Here is a 16,610-nt window from a genome sequence, read left to right on the forward strand (position 1 = left end):
AGAGACAAATAATTACTATGATTCCAAATGCGAGCCCTCCAAATTTGTCTGATTCTGATCCCAGATGCGAATTGAGTACCATTCAACTGCATGCGAGCCTCCCAGTTAATATATGATTCAAATCTTGAGTCAGCTCCCAATTAATACGTCATTCAAGTTGCGGATGAGACCCCAATAAATAAGTTACGACTGACCGCTCCTGTCAAAGCCCCAATCAAAATATACGATTCTGATTGTGGTGGGACCAACACAGTTAATTCAATCCTGTTGTTCCGCAGATCAGCTAACATATCATTTAAAACTTTCCAAATTAGAGAAAGACCCAACCAAATTGTACCATTTATGAACCCCCAAATGAGGCTAACCAAACCACGTGTCTTTAAATCAACAAATTAACTCTTTAATTAGAAGAACTAAATTCTTAAACACTGTGAAAATATAAACAAAATTTAAAATAGAAAAAAATTAAGAGTCCTTGCAAATTTACAGTCCAATGTTGCTTGAAGTCCTCACAGGATGTTGCTCGAAGTCCTCACAGAATGTTGCTTTCCTTCTCCAGAGAATTTCAACAATTAATGACTTGCATACACTTTCAACAGAATCAATCTGACTTTAGAGTTTTTGAGGGATAACAGATTGTCACAATCTAACTTCCCTTTCTCCAATTTAAATTACCAGAGATCTCTGTTTTGGCTTGACTTTTTTTTTAGAATTTTGAGAGATAATAATAAACAGACTAAAATCCTATTCCTTCAGTTTAAATGGTTGAGAGCTCTTTTTCCAGGTGCTGCCATCACAGCTGTCTGTGTCCTCTATCTGTGTCTGTTAGAACAAACTGTCTTCAACTCATAAACCAGTTCAAAACTGAACTGTAACAAATGTATTGCATGAGACTCACTCCCAGTGGCTGTTTCCAGGGTATCGAGAATGCACCCTTTGAATCGCAGTCTCCAAATGGCTGTTTGAGGCAACAAAAATGCACCTTCCTATAACTCCTGAGGCTTGCTGGTTCTTAAAGCAATACTGATCCTTTGCAAGCCTTAAAGGCAAACTGCATATTCTGAAAAAATACTACAGGACCATGGCAGAGGTCAATCATCTGAGCTCCAGGACATCACTGCAGGAATTCATCAGGGTAGTGTCCTAGGCCCAACCATCTTCAGCTGCTTCATCAATGACCTTCCTTCAATCATCAGGTCAGAAGTGGGGATGTTCGCTGACGATTGCACAATGTTCAGCACCATTTGTGACTCCTCAGATACTGAAGCAGTCTGTGTAGAAATGCAGCAAGACCTGGACAATATCCAGGCTTGGGCTAATAAGTGGCAAGTAACATTCACGCCACACAAGTGCCAGGCAATGACCATCTCCAACAAGAGAGAATCTAAACATCTCCCCTTGACATCCAACAGCATTACCATCGCTGGATCCCCCACTATCAACATCCTAGGGGTTACCATTGACCAGAAACTGAACTGGAATAGCCATATAAATACTATGGCTGCAAGAGCAGGTCAGAGACTAGGAATCCTGCAGCGAGTAACTCCCCTCCTGACTCCCCAAAGCCTGTCCACCATCTACAAGGCACAAGTCAGGAGTGTGATGGAATACTCTCCACTTGCCTGGATGGGTGCAGCTCCAACAACACTCAAGAAGCTCAACACCATCCAGGACAAAGCAGCCCACTTGATTGGCACCCCATCTACAAACATTCACTCTCTCCACTACCGACACACAATGGCAGCAGTGTGTACCATCTACAAGATGCACTGCAGCAACGCACCAAGGCTCCTTAGACAGCACCTTCCAAACCCATGACCTCTACCAACTAGAAGGACAAGGGCAGCAAATGCATGGGAACATCACCACCTGCAAGTTCCCCTCCAAGTCACACACCATCCTGATATGGAACTATATCGCCGTTCCTTCACTGTCGCTGGGTCGGAATCTTGGAACTCCCTTCCTAACAGCACTGTGGGTGTACCTACCCCACATGGACTGCAGTGGTTCAAGAAGGCAGCTCACTACCACCTTCTCAGGGCAATTAGGGATGGACAATAAATTCTGGCCGAGCCAGCGACGCCCACATCCCATGAATGAATGAAAAAAATTAAGATGTTTGCAGTTGGCACCAAGATTGGCCGTGTGGTAGATAGTGAGGAGAATAGCTGTAGGCTGCAGGAAGATATTGATAGTCAGATGGGCAGAAAAGTGGCAAATGGAATTCAACCCGGAGAAGTGTGAGGTGATGCATTTGGGGAGGTCAAACAAGGCAAAGGAATACACGATTAATGGGAAAATACTGATAAGTGTAGAGAAAGTGAGGGACCTTGGAGTGAATGTCCACAGATCCCTGAAGGTAGCAGGACAGGTTGATAAGGTGGTTAAGAAGGCATATGGAATTCTTTCCTTTATTAGCCGAGGTACAGAATATAACAGCAGGGAGGATATGCTGGAACCGTATAAATCATTGGTTTGGCCACAACTTGAGTACTGAGTGCAGTTCTGGTCACCTCATTATAGAAAGGATGTAATTGCACTAGAGAGGGTACAGATGAGATTTACGAGGATGTTGCCAGGACTGGAAAAATGCAGCTATGAGGAAAGATTGGATAGGCTGGGGTTGTTCTCCTTGGAACAGAGAAGGCTGAGGGCAGATCTGATTGAAATGTACAAAATGTTGAGGGGCCTGGATAGAGTGGAGGTGAAGGACCTATTTACCTTAGCAGAGAGATCAGTGACTAGAGGACATAGAGTTAACGTGCTTGGGAGAAAGATTAGAGGGGAGATGAGGAAAAGCTTTTTTCACCCAGAGGGTGGTGGGAGTCTGGAACTCTCTGCCTGTAAAGGTAGTTGAGGCAGAAACCCTTAACTCATTCAAAAGGAGTCTGGATATTCACCTCAAGTGCCGTAATCTGCAGGGCTACGGACCAAATGCTGGAAGGTGGGATTAGAATGAGTGGATCATTTTTCGACCTGCGCAGACACGATCGGCCAAGTGGCCTCTTTCTGTGCTGCAAACTTTCTATGATTCTATGATCTGCGAATGGACAGAACAGGAAGGAGAAAGTTGCAGGAAAAGTGAGTGAAGTAATGTCCTTCCATTTTGTCATAAGCTTTACTTGAGATTAACAGCAGGTGAGTTACAGAACCTTCCATTCTTCACCTAAAACCCACCTTCTGCAGTGATGCACTGTGCTACCCAAGACTTGCCAAACACCAGATCGACTCTCTCAGCGTGCCGCATGACTAGAACATATCTCCTGGAGGATGCTGCCTCAATCAACTGCAACAGGGGACAGATTAAAAAGGACCATTTAAATAAGGCTTCAGAGGAATCAGTATTTCACATTTTTATCTGAATGTTTACAATCTTAAAATGGTTTTATAAATTTCTAATGTTGTTTTCCAATGACTAGACCTTGAGCCAATTAGTGGGTATTTACATCTTGTCATTCTGCTGATCAACTTATTTCATGGGCCAGAAGATCCTGATCTGGATTCTGATCCCATTTCTGATCCTAATCTTAACCCTAACCCTGATCCTAATCTTAACCCTAACCCTGACCCTAAACCTGATCCTAATCTTAACCCTAACCCTGACCCTAAACCTGATCCTAATCTTAACCCTAAACCTGACCCTAACCCTGATCCTAATCTTAACCCTAAACCTGACCCTAACCCTGATCCTAATCTTAACCCTAACCCTGACCCTAAACCTGATCCTAATCTTAACCCTAAACCTGACCCTAACCCTGATCCTAATCTTAACCCTAAACCTGACCCTAACCCTGATCCTAATCTTAACCCTAACCCTGATCCTAATCTTAACCCTAACCCTGATCCTAATCTTAACCCTAACCCTGATCCTAATCTTAACCCTAAACCTGACCCTAACCCTGATCCTAATCTTAACCCTAACCCTGATCCTAATCTTAAACCTAACCCTGACCCTAACCCTGATCCTAATCTTAACCCTAAACCTGACCCTAACCCTGATCCTAATCTTAAACCTAAACCTGACCCTAACCCTGATCCTAATCTTAACCCTAACCCTGATCCTAATCTTAACCCTAACCCTGATCCTAATCTTAAACCTAACCCTGACCCTAACCCTGATCCTAATCTTAACCCTAAACCTGACCCTAACCCTGATCCTAATCTTAACCCTAAACCTGACCCTAACCCTGATCCTAATCTTAACCCTAAACCTGACCCTAACCCTGATCCTAATCTTAACCCTAAACCTGACCCTAACCCTGATCCTAATCTTAACCCTAACCCTGATCCTAATCTTAACCCTAACCCTGATCCTAATCTTAACCCTAACCCTGATCCTAATCTTAACCCTAACCCTGATCCTAATCTTAAACCTAAACCTGACCCTAACCCTGATCCTAATCTTAACCCTAACCCTGATCCTAATCTTAAACCTAACCCTGACCCTAACCCTGATCCTAATCTTAACCCTAAACCTGACCCTAACCCTGATCCTAATCTTAACCCTAAACCTGACCCTAACCCTGATCCTAATCTTAACCCTAAACCTGACCCTAACCCTGATCCTAATCTTAAGCCTAAACCTGACCCTAACCCTGATCCTAATCTTAACCCTAACCCTGACCCTAACCCTGATCCTAATCTTAACCCTAAACCTGACCCTAAACCTGATCCTAATCTTAACCCTAAACCTGACCCTAACCCTGATCCTAAACCTGACCCTAAACCTGACCCTAACCCTGATCCTAATCTTAACCCTAAACCTGACCCTAACCCTGATCCTAATCTTAATCCTAAAACTGACCCTAACCCTGATCCTAATCTTAACTCTAAACCTGACCCTAAACCTGATCCTAATCTTAACCCTAAACCTGACCCTAAAAGTGATCCTAATCTTAACCCTAAACCTGACCCTAAACCTGATCCAAATCTTAACCCTAAACCTGACCCTAACCCTGATCCTAATCTTAACTCTAAACCTGACCCTAACCCTGATCCTAATCTTAACCCGAAACCTGACCCTAAACCTGATCCTAATCTTAACCCTAAACCTGTCCCTAAACCTGACCCTAAACCTGACCCTAACCCTGATCCTAACCCTGATCCTAATCTTGACCCTGACCCTGACCATGACCCTAACCCTGACCCTAACCCTGACCCTAACCCCGATCCTAAACCTGACCCTAACCCTGATCCTAATCTTAACCCTAACCCTGATCCTAATCTGAACTCTAAACCTGACCCTAACCCTGATCCTAATCTTAAGCCTAAACCTGACCCTAACCCTGATCCTAATCTTAACTCTAAACCTGACCCTAACCCTGATCCTAATCTTAACCCTAACCCTGACCCTAACCCTGATCCTAATCTTAACCCTAAACCTGACCCTAAACCTGATCCTAATCTTAACCCTAAACCTGACCCTAACCCTGATCCTAATCTTAACTCGAAACCTGACCCTAACCCTGATCCTAATCTTAACCCTAACCCTGATCCTAATCTTAACCCTAAACCTGACCCTAAACCTGATCCTAATCTTAACCCTAAACCTGACCCTAACCCTGATCCTAATCTTAACCCTAACCCCGATCCTAAACCTGACCCTAACCCTGATCCTAATCTTAACCCTAAACCTGACCCTAACCCCGATCCTAATCTTGACCCTAAACCTGACCCTAACCCCGATCCTCAACCTGACCCTAACCCTGATCCTAATCTTAACCCTAAACCTGACCCTAACCCCGATCCTAATCTTAACCCTAAACCTGACCCTAACCCTGATCCTAATCTTAACCCTAACCCTGATCCTAATCTTAACCCTAAACCTGACCCTAACCCTGATCCTAATCTTGACCCTAAACCTGACCCTAACCCTGGTCCTAATCTTGACCCTTAACCTGACCCTAACCCTGGTCCTAATCTTGACCCTAACCCTGACCCTAACCCTGATCCTAATCTTAACCCTAAACCTGACCCTAAACCTGATCCTAATCTTAACCCTAAACCTGACCCTAAACCTGATCCTAATCTTAACCCTAAACCTGACCCTAACCCTGATCCTAAGCTTAACTCTAAACCTGACCCTAACCCTGATCCTAATCTTAACCCGAAACATGACCCTAAACCTGATCCTAATCTTAACCCTAAACCTGACCCTAACCCTGATCCTAATCTTAACCCTAAACCTGACCCTAACCCTGATCCTAATCTTAACCCTAACCCTGACCCTAACCCTGATCCTAATCTTAACTCTAAACCTGACCCTAACCCTGATCCTAATCTTAACCCTAACCCTGATCCTAATCTTAACCCTAAACCTGACCCTAAACCTGATCCTAATCTTAACCCTAAACCTGACCCTAACCCTGATCCTAATCTTAACCCTAACCCCGATCCTAAACCTGACCCTAACCCTGATCCTAATCTTAACCCTAAACCTGACCCTAACCCCGATCCTAATCTTAACCCTAAACCTGACCCTAACCCCGATCCTAATCTTAACCCTAAACCTGACCCTAACCCTGATCCTAATCTTAACCCTAAACCTGACCCTAACCCCGATCCTAAACCTGACCCTAACCCCGATCCTAATCTTAACCCTAAACCTGACCCTAACCCCGATCCTAATCTTAACCCTAAACCTGACCCTAACCCCGATCCTAATCTTAACCCTAACCCTGACCCTAACCCTGATCCTAATCTTGACCCTAAACCTGACCCTAACCCTGATCCTAATCTTAACCCTAAACCTGACCCTAACCCTGGTCCTAATCTTGACCCTAAACCTGACCCTAACCCTGGTCCTAATCTTGACCCTAATCTTGACCCTAACCCTGACCCTAACCCTGATCCTAATCTTAACCCTAAACCTGACCCTAAACCTGATCCTAATCTTAACCCTAAACCTGACCCTAAACCTGATCCTAATCTTAACCCTAAACCTGACCCTAAACCTGATCCAAATCTTAACCCTAAACCTGACCCTAACCCTGATCCTAATCTTAACTCTAAACCTGACCCTAACCCTGATCCTAATCTTAACCCGAAACCTGACCCTAAACCTGATCCTAATCTTAACCCTAAACCTGACCCTAACCCTGATCCTAATCTTAACTCTAAACCTGACCCTAACCCTGATCCTAATCTTAACCCGAAACCTGACCCTAAACCTGATCCTAATCTTAACCCTAAACCTGACCCTAACCCTGATCCTAATCTTAACCCTAAACCTGACCCTAACCCTGATCCTAATCTTAACCCTAACCCTGACCCTAACCCTGATCCTAATCTTAACTCTAAACCTGACCCTAACCCTGATCCTAATCTTAACCCTAACCCTGATCCTAATCTTAACTCTAAACCTGACCCTAACCCTGATCCTAATCTTAACCCGAAACCTGACCCTAAACCTGATCCTAATCTTAACCCTAAACCTGACCCTAACCCTGATCCTAATCTTAACTCTAAACCTGACCCTAACCCTGATCCTAATCTTAACCCGAAACCTGACCCTAAACCTGATCCTAATCTTAACCCTAAACCTGACCCTAACCCTGATCCTAATCTTAACCCTAACCCTGACCCTAACCCTGATCCTAATCTTAACTCTAAACCTGACCCTAACCCTGATCCTAATCTTAACCCTAAACCTGACCCTAACCCTGATCCTAATCTTAACCCTAACCCCGATCCTAAACCTGACCCTAACCCTGATCCTAATCTTAACCCTAAACCTGACCCTAACCCCGATCCTAATCTTAACCCTAAACCTGACCCTAACCCCGATCCTAATCTTAACCCTAAACCTGACCCTAACCCTGATCCTAATCTTAACCCTAAACCTGACCCTAACCCCGATCCTAAACCTGACCCTAACCCCGATCCTAATCTTAACCCTAAACCTGACCCTAACCCTGATCCTAATCTTAACCCTAAACCTGACCCTAACCCTGATCCTAATCTTAACCCTAAACCTGACCCTAACCCTGATCCTAATCTTAACCCTAAACCTGACCCTAACCCTGGTCCTAATCTTAACCCTAAACCTGACCCTAACCCTGGTCCTAATCTTAACCCTAACCCTGACCCTAACCCTGATCCTAATCTTAACCCTAAACCTGACCCTAAACCTGATCCTAATCTTAACCCTAAACCTGACCCTAACCCTGATCCTAATCTTAACTCTAAACCTGACCCTAACCCTGATCCTAATCTTAACCCTAACCCTGATCCTAATCTTAACCCTAAACCTGACCCTAATCTTAACCCTAAACCTGACCCTAACCCCGATCCTAAACCTGACCCTAACCCTGATCCTAATCTTAACCCTAACCCTGATCCTAATCTTAACCCTAAACCTGACCCTAATCTTAACCCTAAACCTGACCCTAACCCCGATCCTAAACCTGACCCTAACCCTGATCCTAATCTTAACCCTAAACCTGACCCTAACCCCGATCCTAAACCTGACCCTAACCCTGATCCTAATCTTAACCCTAAACCTGACCCTAACCCCGATCCTAATCTTAACCCTAAACCTGACCCTAACCCCGATCCTAATCTTAACCCTAAACCTGACCCTAACCCCGATCCTAATCTTAACCCTAAACCTGACCCTAACCCCGATCCTAATCTTAACCCTAAACCTGACCCTAACCCTGATCCTAATCTTAACCCTGTATCTGATCCTGATCCTGTTTCTGATCCTGATTCTGCTCCTGATCCTGATCCTCTCCCTGTCTCTGATCCTGATCGTTGTTCTGATTATGACCTTGATCCTGATCCTGTTTCTGATCCTGATCCCATTCCTGATCCCGAGCCTGATCCTCTCCCTGTTCCTGATCCTAGCCCTGAACCTGTTTCTGATCCTGATCCTGACTGTGACTCTGACACAAGAACACATGAAATAGGAGCAGGAGTAGACCATATGGCCCATCGAGCCTGCTCCGCCATTCAATATAATCATGGCTGATCTTGGGCTTCAATTCCACTTTCCTGCCCACTCCCCATATCACTTGATTCCCTGAGAGACCAAAAATCTATCTATCCTAGCCTTAAATGTATTCAGTGACGGAGCATCCACAACCCTCTGGGGTAGAGAATTCCAAAGATTCACAACCCTTTGAGTGAAGTAATTTCTCCTCATCTCAGTCCTGAATGATTGACCCCTTATCCTGAGACTGTGTCCCCGTGTTCTAGATTCCCTGACCAGCGGAAACAATCTCTCAGCTTCTACCCTATCAAGCCCTTTCAGATGTCTCAATGAGATCACCTCATTCTTCTAAACGCCAGAGAATATAGACACAATTTACTCAGCCTCTCATCATAGGACAACCCCCCCTCATCCCAGAGACCAATTTAGTGAACCTTCGGTGTACCACCTCCAATACAAGTATCTTCTTCTTTGGGCCTCCTTATCTCGAGAGACAATGGGCAAGTGCCTGGAGGTGGTCAGTGGTTTGTGAAGCAGCACCTGGAGTGGCTATAAAGGCCAATTCTAGAGTGACAGACTCTTCCACAGGCGATGCAGGTAAAATTGGTTGTTGGGGCTGTTACACAGTTGGCTCTCCCCTTGCGCTTCTGTCTTTTTTCCTGCCAACTACTAAGTCTCTTCGACTCGCCACATTTTAGCCCCGCCTTTATGGCTGTCCGCCAGTATACCCTATACCCTTTCTTAATGTGGAGACCAAAACTGCACACAGTATTCCAGGTGCGGTCTCTTCAAAACCCTGTACAATTGTACCAATACCTCCTTACTCCTGTACTCAAATCCCTTTGCAATAAAGGCCAAGATGCCATTTTCCTTTCTAATTTCTTGCTGTAGCTGCATGTTAACCTTCTGCATTTCTCGTACAAGCACACCCAAGTCTCTTTGAACATCGGCATTTACAGGTTTCACACCTTTTTAAAAATATTCTGCTTTTCTATTCTTACAACCAAAGTGCATAACTTCACACTTCCCCACATTATACTCCATCAGCTATCTTGTTGCCCACTGACTTCACCTGTCTATATCTCTTTGCAGCCTCTCTGTGTCCTCCTCGCAGTTTACCTTTCCATCTACCTTTGTATCATCAGCAAACTTCGATACATTACTCTCTATCTCTTCGAAGTCATTACATTCCTATAACTCCCCCCATTTGAATGGCTTCCTGTACCGTGGTGCCACGGTCAGTTTGCTCATCCGCACTGCAGTCCTCACTCTCATCCAAACAAGCTGCAAGAACCTCAAACCCGTTGGACAATTGCAAAGGCTGAGGCTCCTCCACTTCTGCCTTCTTGATCCCCTTACCTGCCGCACTCGCAGTCACACACCCCTGTCTCTGACCAAATCAGAAGACCTTATCCTATGGGGTGTGACTGCCTCCTGGAACTAAGTGTCCAGGTAACTTTCCCCATCACTGATGCATATTAGCGTCTGTAGCTCAGCCTCCAGGTCACTGACTCTGAGCCGAAGCCCCTCGAGCCAGACACTGTAGACGTGATCACTGTGAATCACACTGGTGTCCACCAGCTCCCACACGCTTCAGCTGCAACACATCCCCTGCCCTGTCATCCTGATTGGGTTTTAAATAACTGATTAATTATTTACTTAATTAACTAATAGGAAATAATCACCAGCCAATCGACTAAGCTTTATTACTATTAATAATTAAAACCTTACAATTAGAAAATTCACCTGAGTTTTGAAAGATAAATGATAGAAAGCTCACCAACCAATCAACTACCGTTTTACTGTGATGACACACTTCTATTTATTTCTGCCCAGAATGAGGTTGGTCCACTCTGGTGGCCAGGACTGGACTAGACTGGACTGGACTGGAATGGACTTGATCTAACAGGACTGGACTGATTTGACTGGACAGAACTGCACCGGGCCAGACTGGACTGACTGGACTACAACGGACTGGACTGAATTGCACTGGACTGGCCTGGACTGGACAGGACTGGAGTGGCCTGGACTGGATCTGACTGGACTGAACAGGACTGGACTGTACTGTACCGGACCTGGCTGAACTGAACTGGGCTGGACTGAACTGAACTGCACCGGACTGGACTGGACTGAGTTGCACTGGACTGGACTGGACCCGACTGAACTGCAATGGACTGGACTGGACCTGACTAAACTGCACTGAACTGGACCGAACCTCACTGGACTGGACTGAACTGAACTGAACGGAACTGAACTGGACTGGACTGGACTGAATTGCACTGGACTGGACTGGACTGCACTGGAATGGACTAAACTGCCATGGACTAGAATGGACTGCACCGGACTGAACTGGACTGGACTGGGCTGGACAGGACCAAACTGCACTGGACTGAACAGCACTGGACTGAACTGCAGTGGACCAGAATAGTCTAGACTGGATTGGTCTGGGCTGGACTGAACTGAACGGCAATGACTGGACTGAACTTCGCAGGACTGGACTCAACTGAACTGAACTGTACTGACCTGGAGTGGACTGGACTGGACTGAACTGAACTCCACTCGATTAGACTGGTCTGAATTGCACTGGAATGGACTAAATTGCAATGGACTGAACTGCACTGGATGGAACTGAACTGCTCTGGACTGGACTGCACAGGACTGGACTGAACTGGACTGTCCTGGACTGGCCTGAACTGAACTGGACTTACTGGACTGGACTGGACAGGACAGAAATGCACTGGACTGGACTGAACAGGACTTGTCCTCACTGAAGTGTACTGAACTGGACTGGATTGAAGTGCACTGGAGTGGACTGGACTGGACTGAACTGCACTGCACTGGAGTGGACTGGACTGAACTGCACTGCACTGGAGTGGACTGGACTGAACTGCACTGCACTGGAGTGGACTGGACAGAACTGCACTGGAATGGACTGCACTGGACTGGACTGAACTGTACTGAACTGGACTGGATTGAAGTGCACTGGAGTGGACTGGACCGAACTGCACTGCACTGGAGTGGACTGGACCGAATTGCACTGCACTGGAGTGGACTGGACTGAACTGCACTGCACTGGACTGAACTGCACTGCACTGGAGTGGACTGGACTGCACTGGATTGGACTGAACTGCACTGGATTGGACTGAACTGCACTGGACTGGACTGAACTGCACTGGACTGGACTGAACTGCACTGCACTGGAATGAACTGGACTGGACTGGACTGAAATGCACTGGAATGGACTGCACTGGACTGGACTGGACTGAACTGTACTGAACTGGACTGGACTGCACTGCACTGGAGTGGACTGGACTGCACTGCACTGGAGTGGACTGGACTGAACTGCACTGCACTGGAGTGGACTGGACAGAACTGCACTGGAATGAACTGCACTGGACTGGACTGAACTGCACTGCACTGGAGTGGACTGGACAGAACTGCACTGGAATGAACTGGACTGGACTGGACTGAACTGCACTGCACTGGAGTGGACTGGACTGAACTGCACTGCACTGGAGTGGACTGGACAGAACTGCACTGGAATGAACTGGACTGGACTGGACTGGACTGAACTGCACTGGAATGGACTGCACTGGACTGGACTGAACTGTACTGAACTGGACTGGATTGAAGTGCACTGGAGTGGACTGGACTGAACTGCACTGCACTGGAGTGGACTGGACTGAACTGCACTGGACTGGACTGAACTGCACTGGACTGGACTGAACTGCACTGGACTGGACTGAACTGGACTGAACTGGACTGAACTGGACTGAACTGGACTGAACTGGACTGGACTGGACTGAACTGGACTGAACTGCACTGGACTGAACTGCACTGGACTGAACTGCACTGGACTGGACTGCACTGGACTGGACTGAACTGCACTGAACTGGACTGGATTGAAGTGCACTGGAGTGGACTGGACCGAACTGCACTGCACTGGAGTGGACTGGACTGAACTGCACTGCACTGGAGTGGACTGGACCGAACTGCACTGCACTGGAGTGGACTGGACCGAACTGCACTGCACTGGAGTGGACTGGACCGAACTGCACTGCACTGGAGTGGACTGGACTGAACTGCACTGGACTGGACTGGACTGCACTGGACTGGACTGGACTGCACTGGATTGGACTGAACTGCACTGGACTGGACTGAACTGCACTGCACTGGAATGAACTGGACTGGACTGGACTGAAATGCACTGGAATGGACTGCACTGGACTGGACTGAACTGTACTGAACTGGACTGGACTGCACTGCACTGGAGTGGACTGGACTGCACTGCACTGGAGTGGACTGGACTGCACTGCACTGGAGTGGACTGGACTGAACTGCACTGCACTGGAGTGGACTGGACTGAACTGCACTGCACTGGAGTGGACTGGACAGAACTGCACTGGAATGAACTGCACTGGACTGGACTGAACTGCACTGCACTGGAGTGGACTGGACTGAACTGCACTGCACTGGAGTGAACTGGACAGAACTGCACTGGAATGAACTGGACTGGACTGGATTGAATTGCACTGGACGACTGGACTGAACTGCACTGCACTGGAGTGGACTGGACTGAACTGCACTGCACTGGAGTGGACTGGACAGAACTGCACTGGAATGAACTGGACTGGTCTGGACTGGACTGAACTGCACTGGAATGGACTGCACTGGACTGGACTGAACTGTACTGAACTGGACTGGATTGAAGTGCACTGGAGTGGACTGGACTGAACTGCACTGCACTGGAGTGGACTGGACTGAACTGCACTGCACTGGAGTGGACTGGACTGAACTGCACTGCACTGGAGTGGACTGGACTGAACTGCACTGGACTGAACTGCACTGGACTGGACTGAACTGCACTGCACTGGAATGCACTGGACTGGACTGAACTGTACTGAACTGGACTGGACTGCACTGCACTGGAGTGGACTGGACTGAACTGCACTGCACTGGAGTGGACTGGACAGAACTGCACTGGAATGAACTGGACTGGACTGGATTGAATTGCACTGGACGACTGGACTGAACTGCACTGCACTGGACTGGACTGGACTGAACTGAACTGCACTGCACTGGACTGGACAGGATTAGAGTAAACTGTACTGGACTGAACGGCTTTGGACTGGACTAGACTGAACTGAACTGCACTGGACTAGACTGAACTGAACTGCACTGGAATGGACTGCACTAGACTGCACTGGACTGGACTGGACTGAACTGCACTGGACTGGACTAAACTGCACTGGACTGGACTGGACAGGACCTGACTGAACTGGACTAAACTGCACTGGACTGGACTGGACAGGACCTGACTGAACTACACTGGACTGGACTGATCTGCACTGGACTGGACTAAACTGCACTGGACTGGACTGTACATGATTGGTCAGGACTGCATTGGACACGACTGGACTAGACTGGACTGATCTGCACTGGACTGGGCTGGACTGGACTGAACTTCACTGGACTGAACTGCACTGGACCAGAATAGACTAGACTGGATTGGTCTGGGCTGGACTGAACTGAACGGCAATGGACTGGACTGGACTGGACAAGACTTTCCTGATTAAACTGCACTGGAATGGACTGAACTGCATTGGACTGGACTTGAGGAAGTGACAAAGATGTTTGATGAAGGAAGGGCGGTGGATGTTATCTATATGGACTTCAGTAAAGCCTTTGACAAGGTCCCTCATGGCAGACTGGTACAAAAGGTGAAGTCACTGGAACGATGGAGGTGGAGGGGCGACATGATAGAGGTTTACAAAGTTATAAGCAGCATGGACAGAGTGGATAGTCAGAAGCTTTTTCCCAGGGTGGAAGAGTCAGTTACTAGGGGACATAGGTTTAAGGTGAGAGGGGCAAAGTTTAGAGGGGATGTGCGAGGCAAGTTTTTTACACAGAGGGTGGTGAGTGCCTGGAACTTGCTGCCGGGGGAGGTGGTGGAAGCAGATATGATAGCGACGTTTAAGAGGCATCTTGACAAATACATGAATAGGAAGGGAATAGAGGGATACGGGCCCCGGAAGTGCAAAAGGTGTTAGTTTAGGCAGGCATCAAGATCGGCGCAGGCTTGGAGGGTCAAATGGCCTGTTCCTGTGCTGTACTGTTCTTTGTTCTTTGACTGGACTGGACTCAACTTCACTGGACAGGACCGAACTGAACAGCACTCGATTGGACTGGACTGGACTGAATTGCAATGGACTGAACTGCACTGGACTGGACTGAACTGCTCTGAAATGGACTGCAGAGGACTAGACTGGACTGGACTGGTCAGAACTGCATTGGAATGGGCTGGACTGGACTGGACCTGACTGAACTGCACTGGACTGGACTGGACTGTACTTCACTGGACTGGAGTGGACAGGAATGAACAGCAATGGAATAAACTGCTCTGGACTGGACTGAATTGAACAGGACTGGACTGGACTGGACTGTACTGGACCAGACTGAACTGCACTGAACTGGACTGAACTAAACTGCACTCGATTGGACTGGACTGGACTGAACTGCAATGGAATGAACTGCTCTGGACTGGACTGAATTGAACAGGACTGGACTGAATTGAACAGGACTGGACTGAATTGAACAGGACTGGACTGAATTGAACAGGACTGGACTGAATTGAACAGGACTGGACTGAATTGAACAGGACTGGACTGAATTGAACAGGACTGGACTGAATTGAACAGGACTGGACTGAATTGAACAGGACTGGACTGAATTGAACAGGACTGGACTGAATTGAACAGGACTGGACTGAATTGAACAGGACTGGACTGGACTGGACTGGACTGGACTGGCCTGGACTTGACTGGACTGGACTGGCCTGGACTTGACTGGACTGGACTGGCCTGGACTTGACTGGACTGGACTGGCCTGGACTTGACTGGACTGGACTGGCCTGGACTTGACAGAATGGCACTGGAATGGACTGGACTGGCCTGGCCTGGACTTGACTGGACAGGACAGCACTGGACTGGACTGAATTGCACTGCAATGGACTGCACTGAACCGGACTGGACTGCACTTGACTGGACTGGACTGGCCTGGACTTGACAATGGCACTGGACTGGACTGGACTGGCCTGGCCTGGCCTGGACTTGACAGAATGGCACTGGACTGGACTGGACTGGACTGGACTGGACTGGACTGGACTGGCCTGGACTTGACAGAATGGCACTGGACTGGACTGGCCTGGCCTGGACTTGACAGAATGGCACTGGACTGCACTGCACTGCACTGGACAGGACAGGACTGGACTTGACTGGACTGGCCTGGACTTGACAGAATGGCACTGGACTGGACTTGACTTGACTTTGACTTGACTTTGACTTGACTGGACTGGACTGGACTGGACTGAACTGCAATGGAATGAACTGCTCTGGACTGGACTGGACTGGAATGAACTGCTCTGGACTGGAATGAACTGCTCTGGACTGGAATGAACTGCTCTGGACTGGAATGAACTGCTCTGGACTGGACTGGACTGGACTGGACTGGACTGGACTGGACTGGACTGGACTGCAATGGACTGGACTGAATTGCACTGAACCGGACTGGACTGAATTGCATTGCAATGGACTGGACTGAATTGCACTGAACCGGACTGGACTGCACTGGACCAAACTGCTCTGAACTTAGCTGGACTAAACTGCACTGGACCGGACTA

General features: G+C 47.6%; 1 protein-coding gene across 2 annotated transcripts in view; it reads right to left on the reverse strand.

Moving 5' to 3' along the window:
• LOC137374747 (ubiquitin-associated and SH3 domain-containing protein A-like) overlaps positions 1-16,610 on the reverse strand; it is a 373,926-nt gene that overhangs the window by 228,496 nt on the left and 128,820 nt on the right. For both annotated transcript variants that reach the window (XM_068041326.1, XM_068041327.1), the window contains exon 8: positions 3,178-3,286. In XM_068041326.1, the coding sequence (XP_067897427.1) occupies positions 3,178-3,286 (109 nt within the window). The remainder of the gene's footprint in view (positions 1-3,177; positions 3,287-16,610) is intronic.

The sequence above is a fragment of the Heterodontus francisci genome, chromosome 10 (genome assembly GCF_036365525.1).
Source record: "Heterodontus francisci isolate sHetFra1 chromosome 10, sHetFra1.hap1, whole genome shotgun sequence".
NCBI lineage: Eukaryota > Metazoa > Chordata > Chondrichthyes > Heterodontiformes > Heterodontidae > Heterodontus > Heterodontus francisci.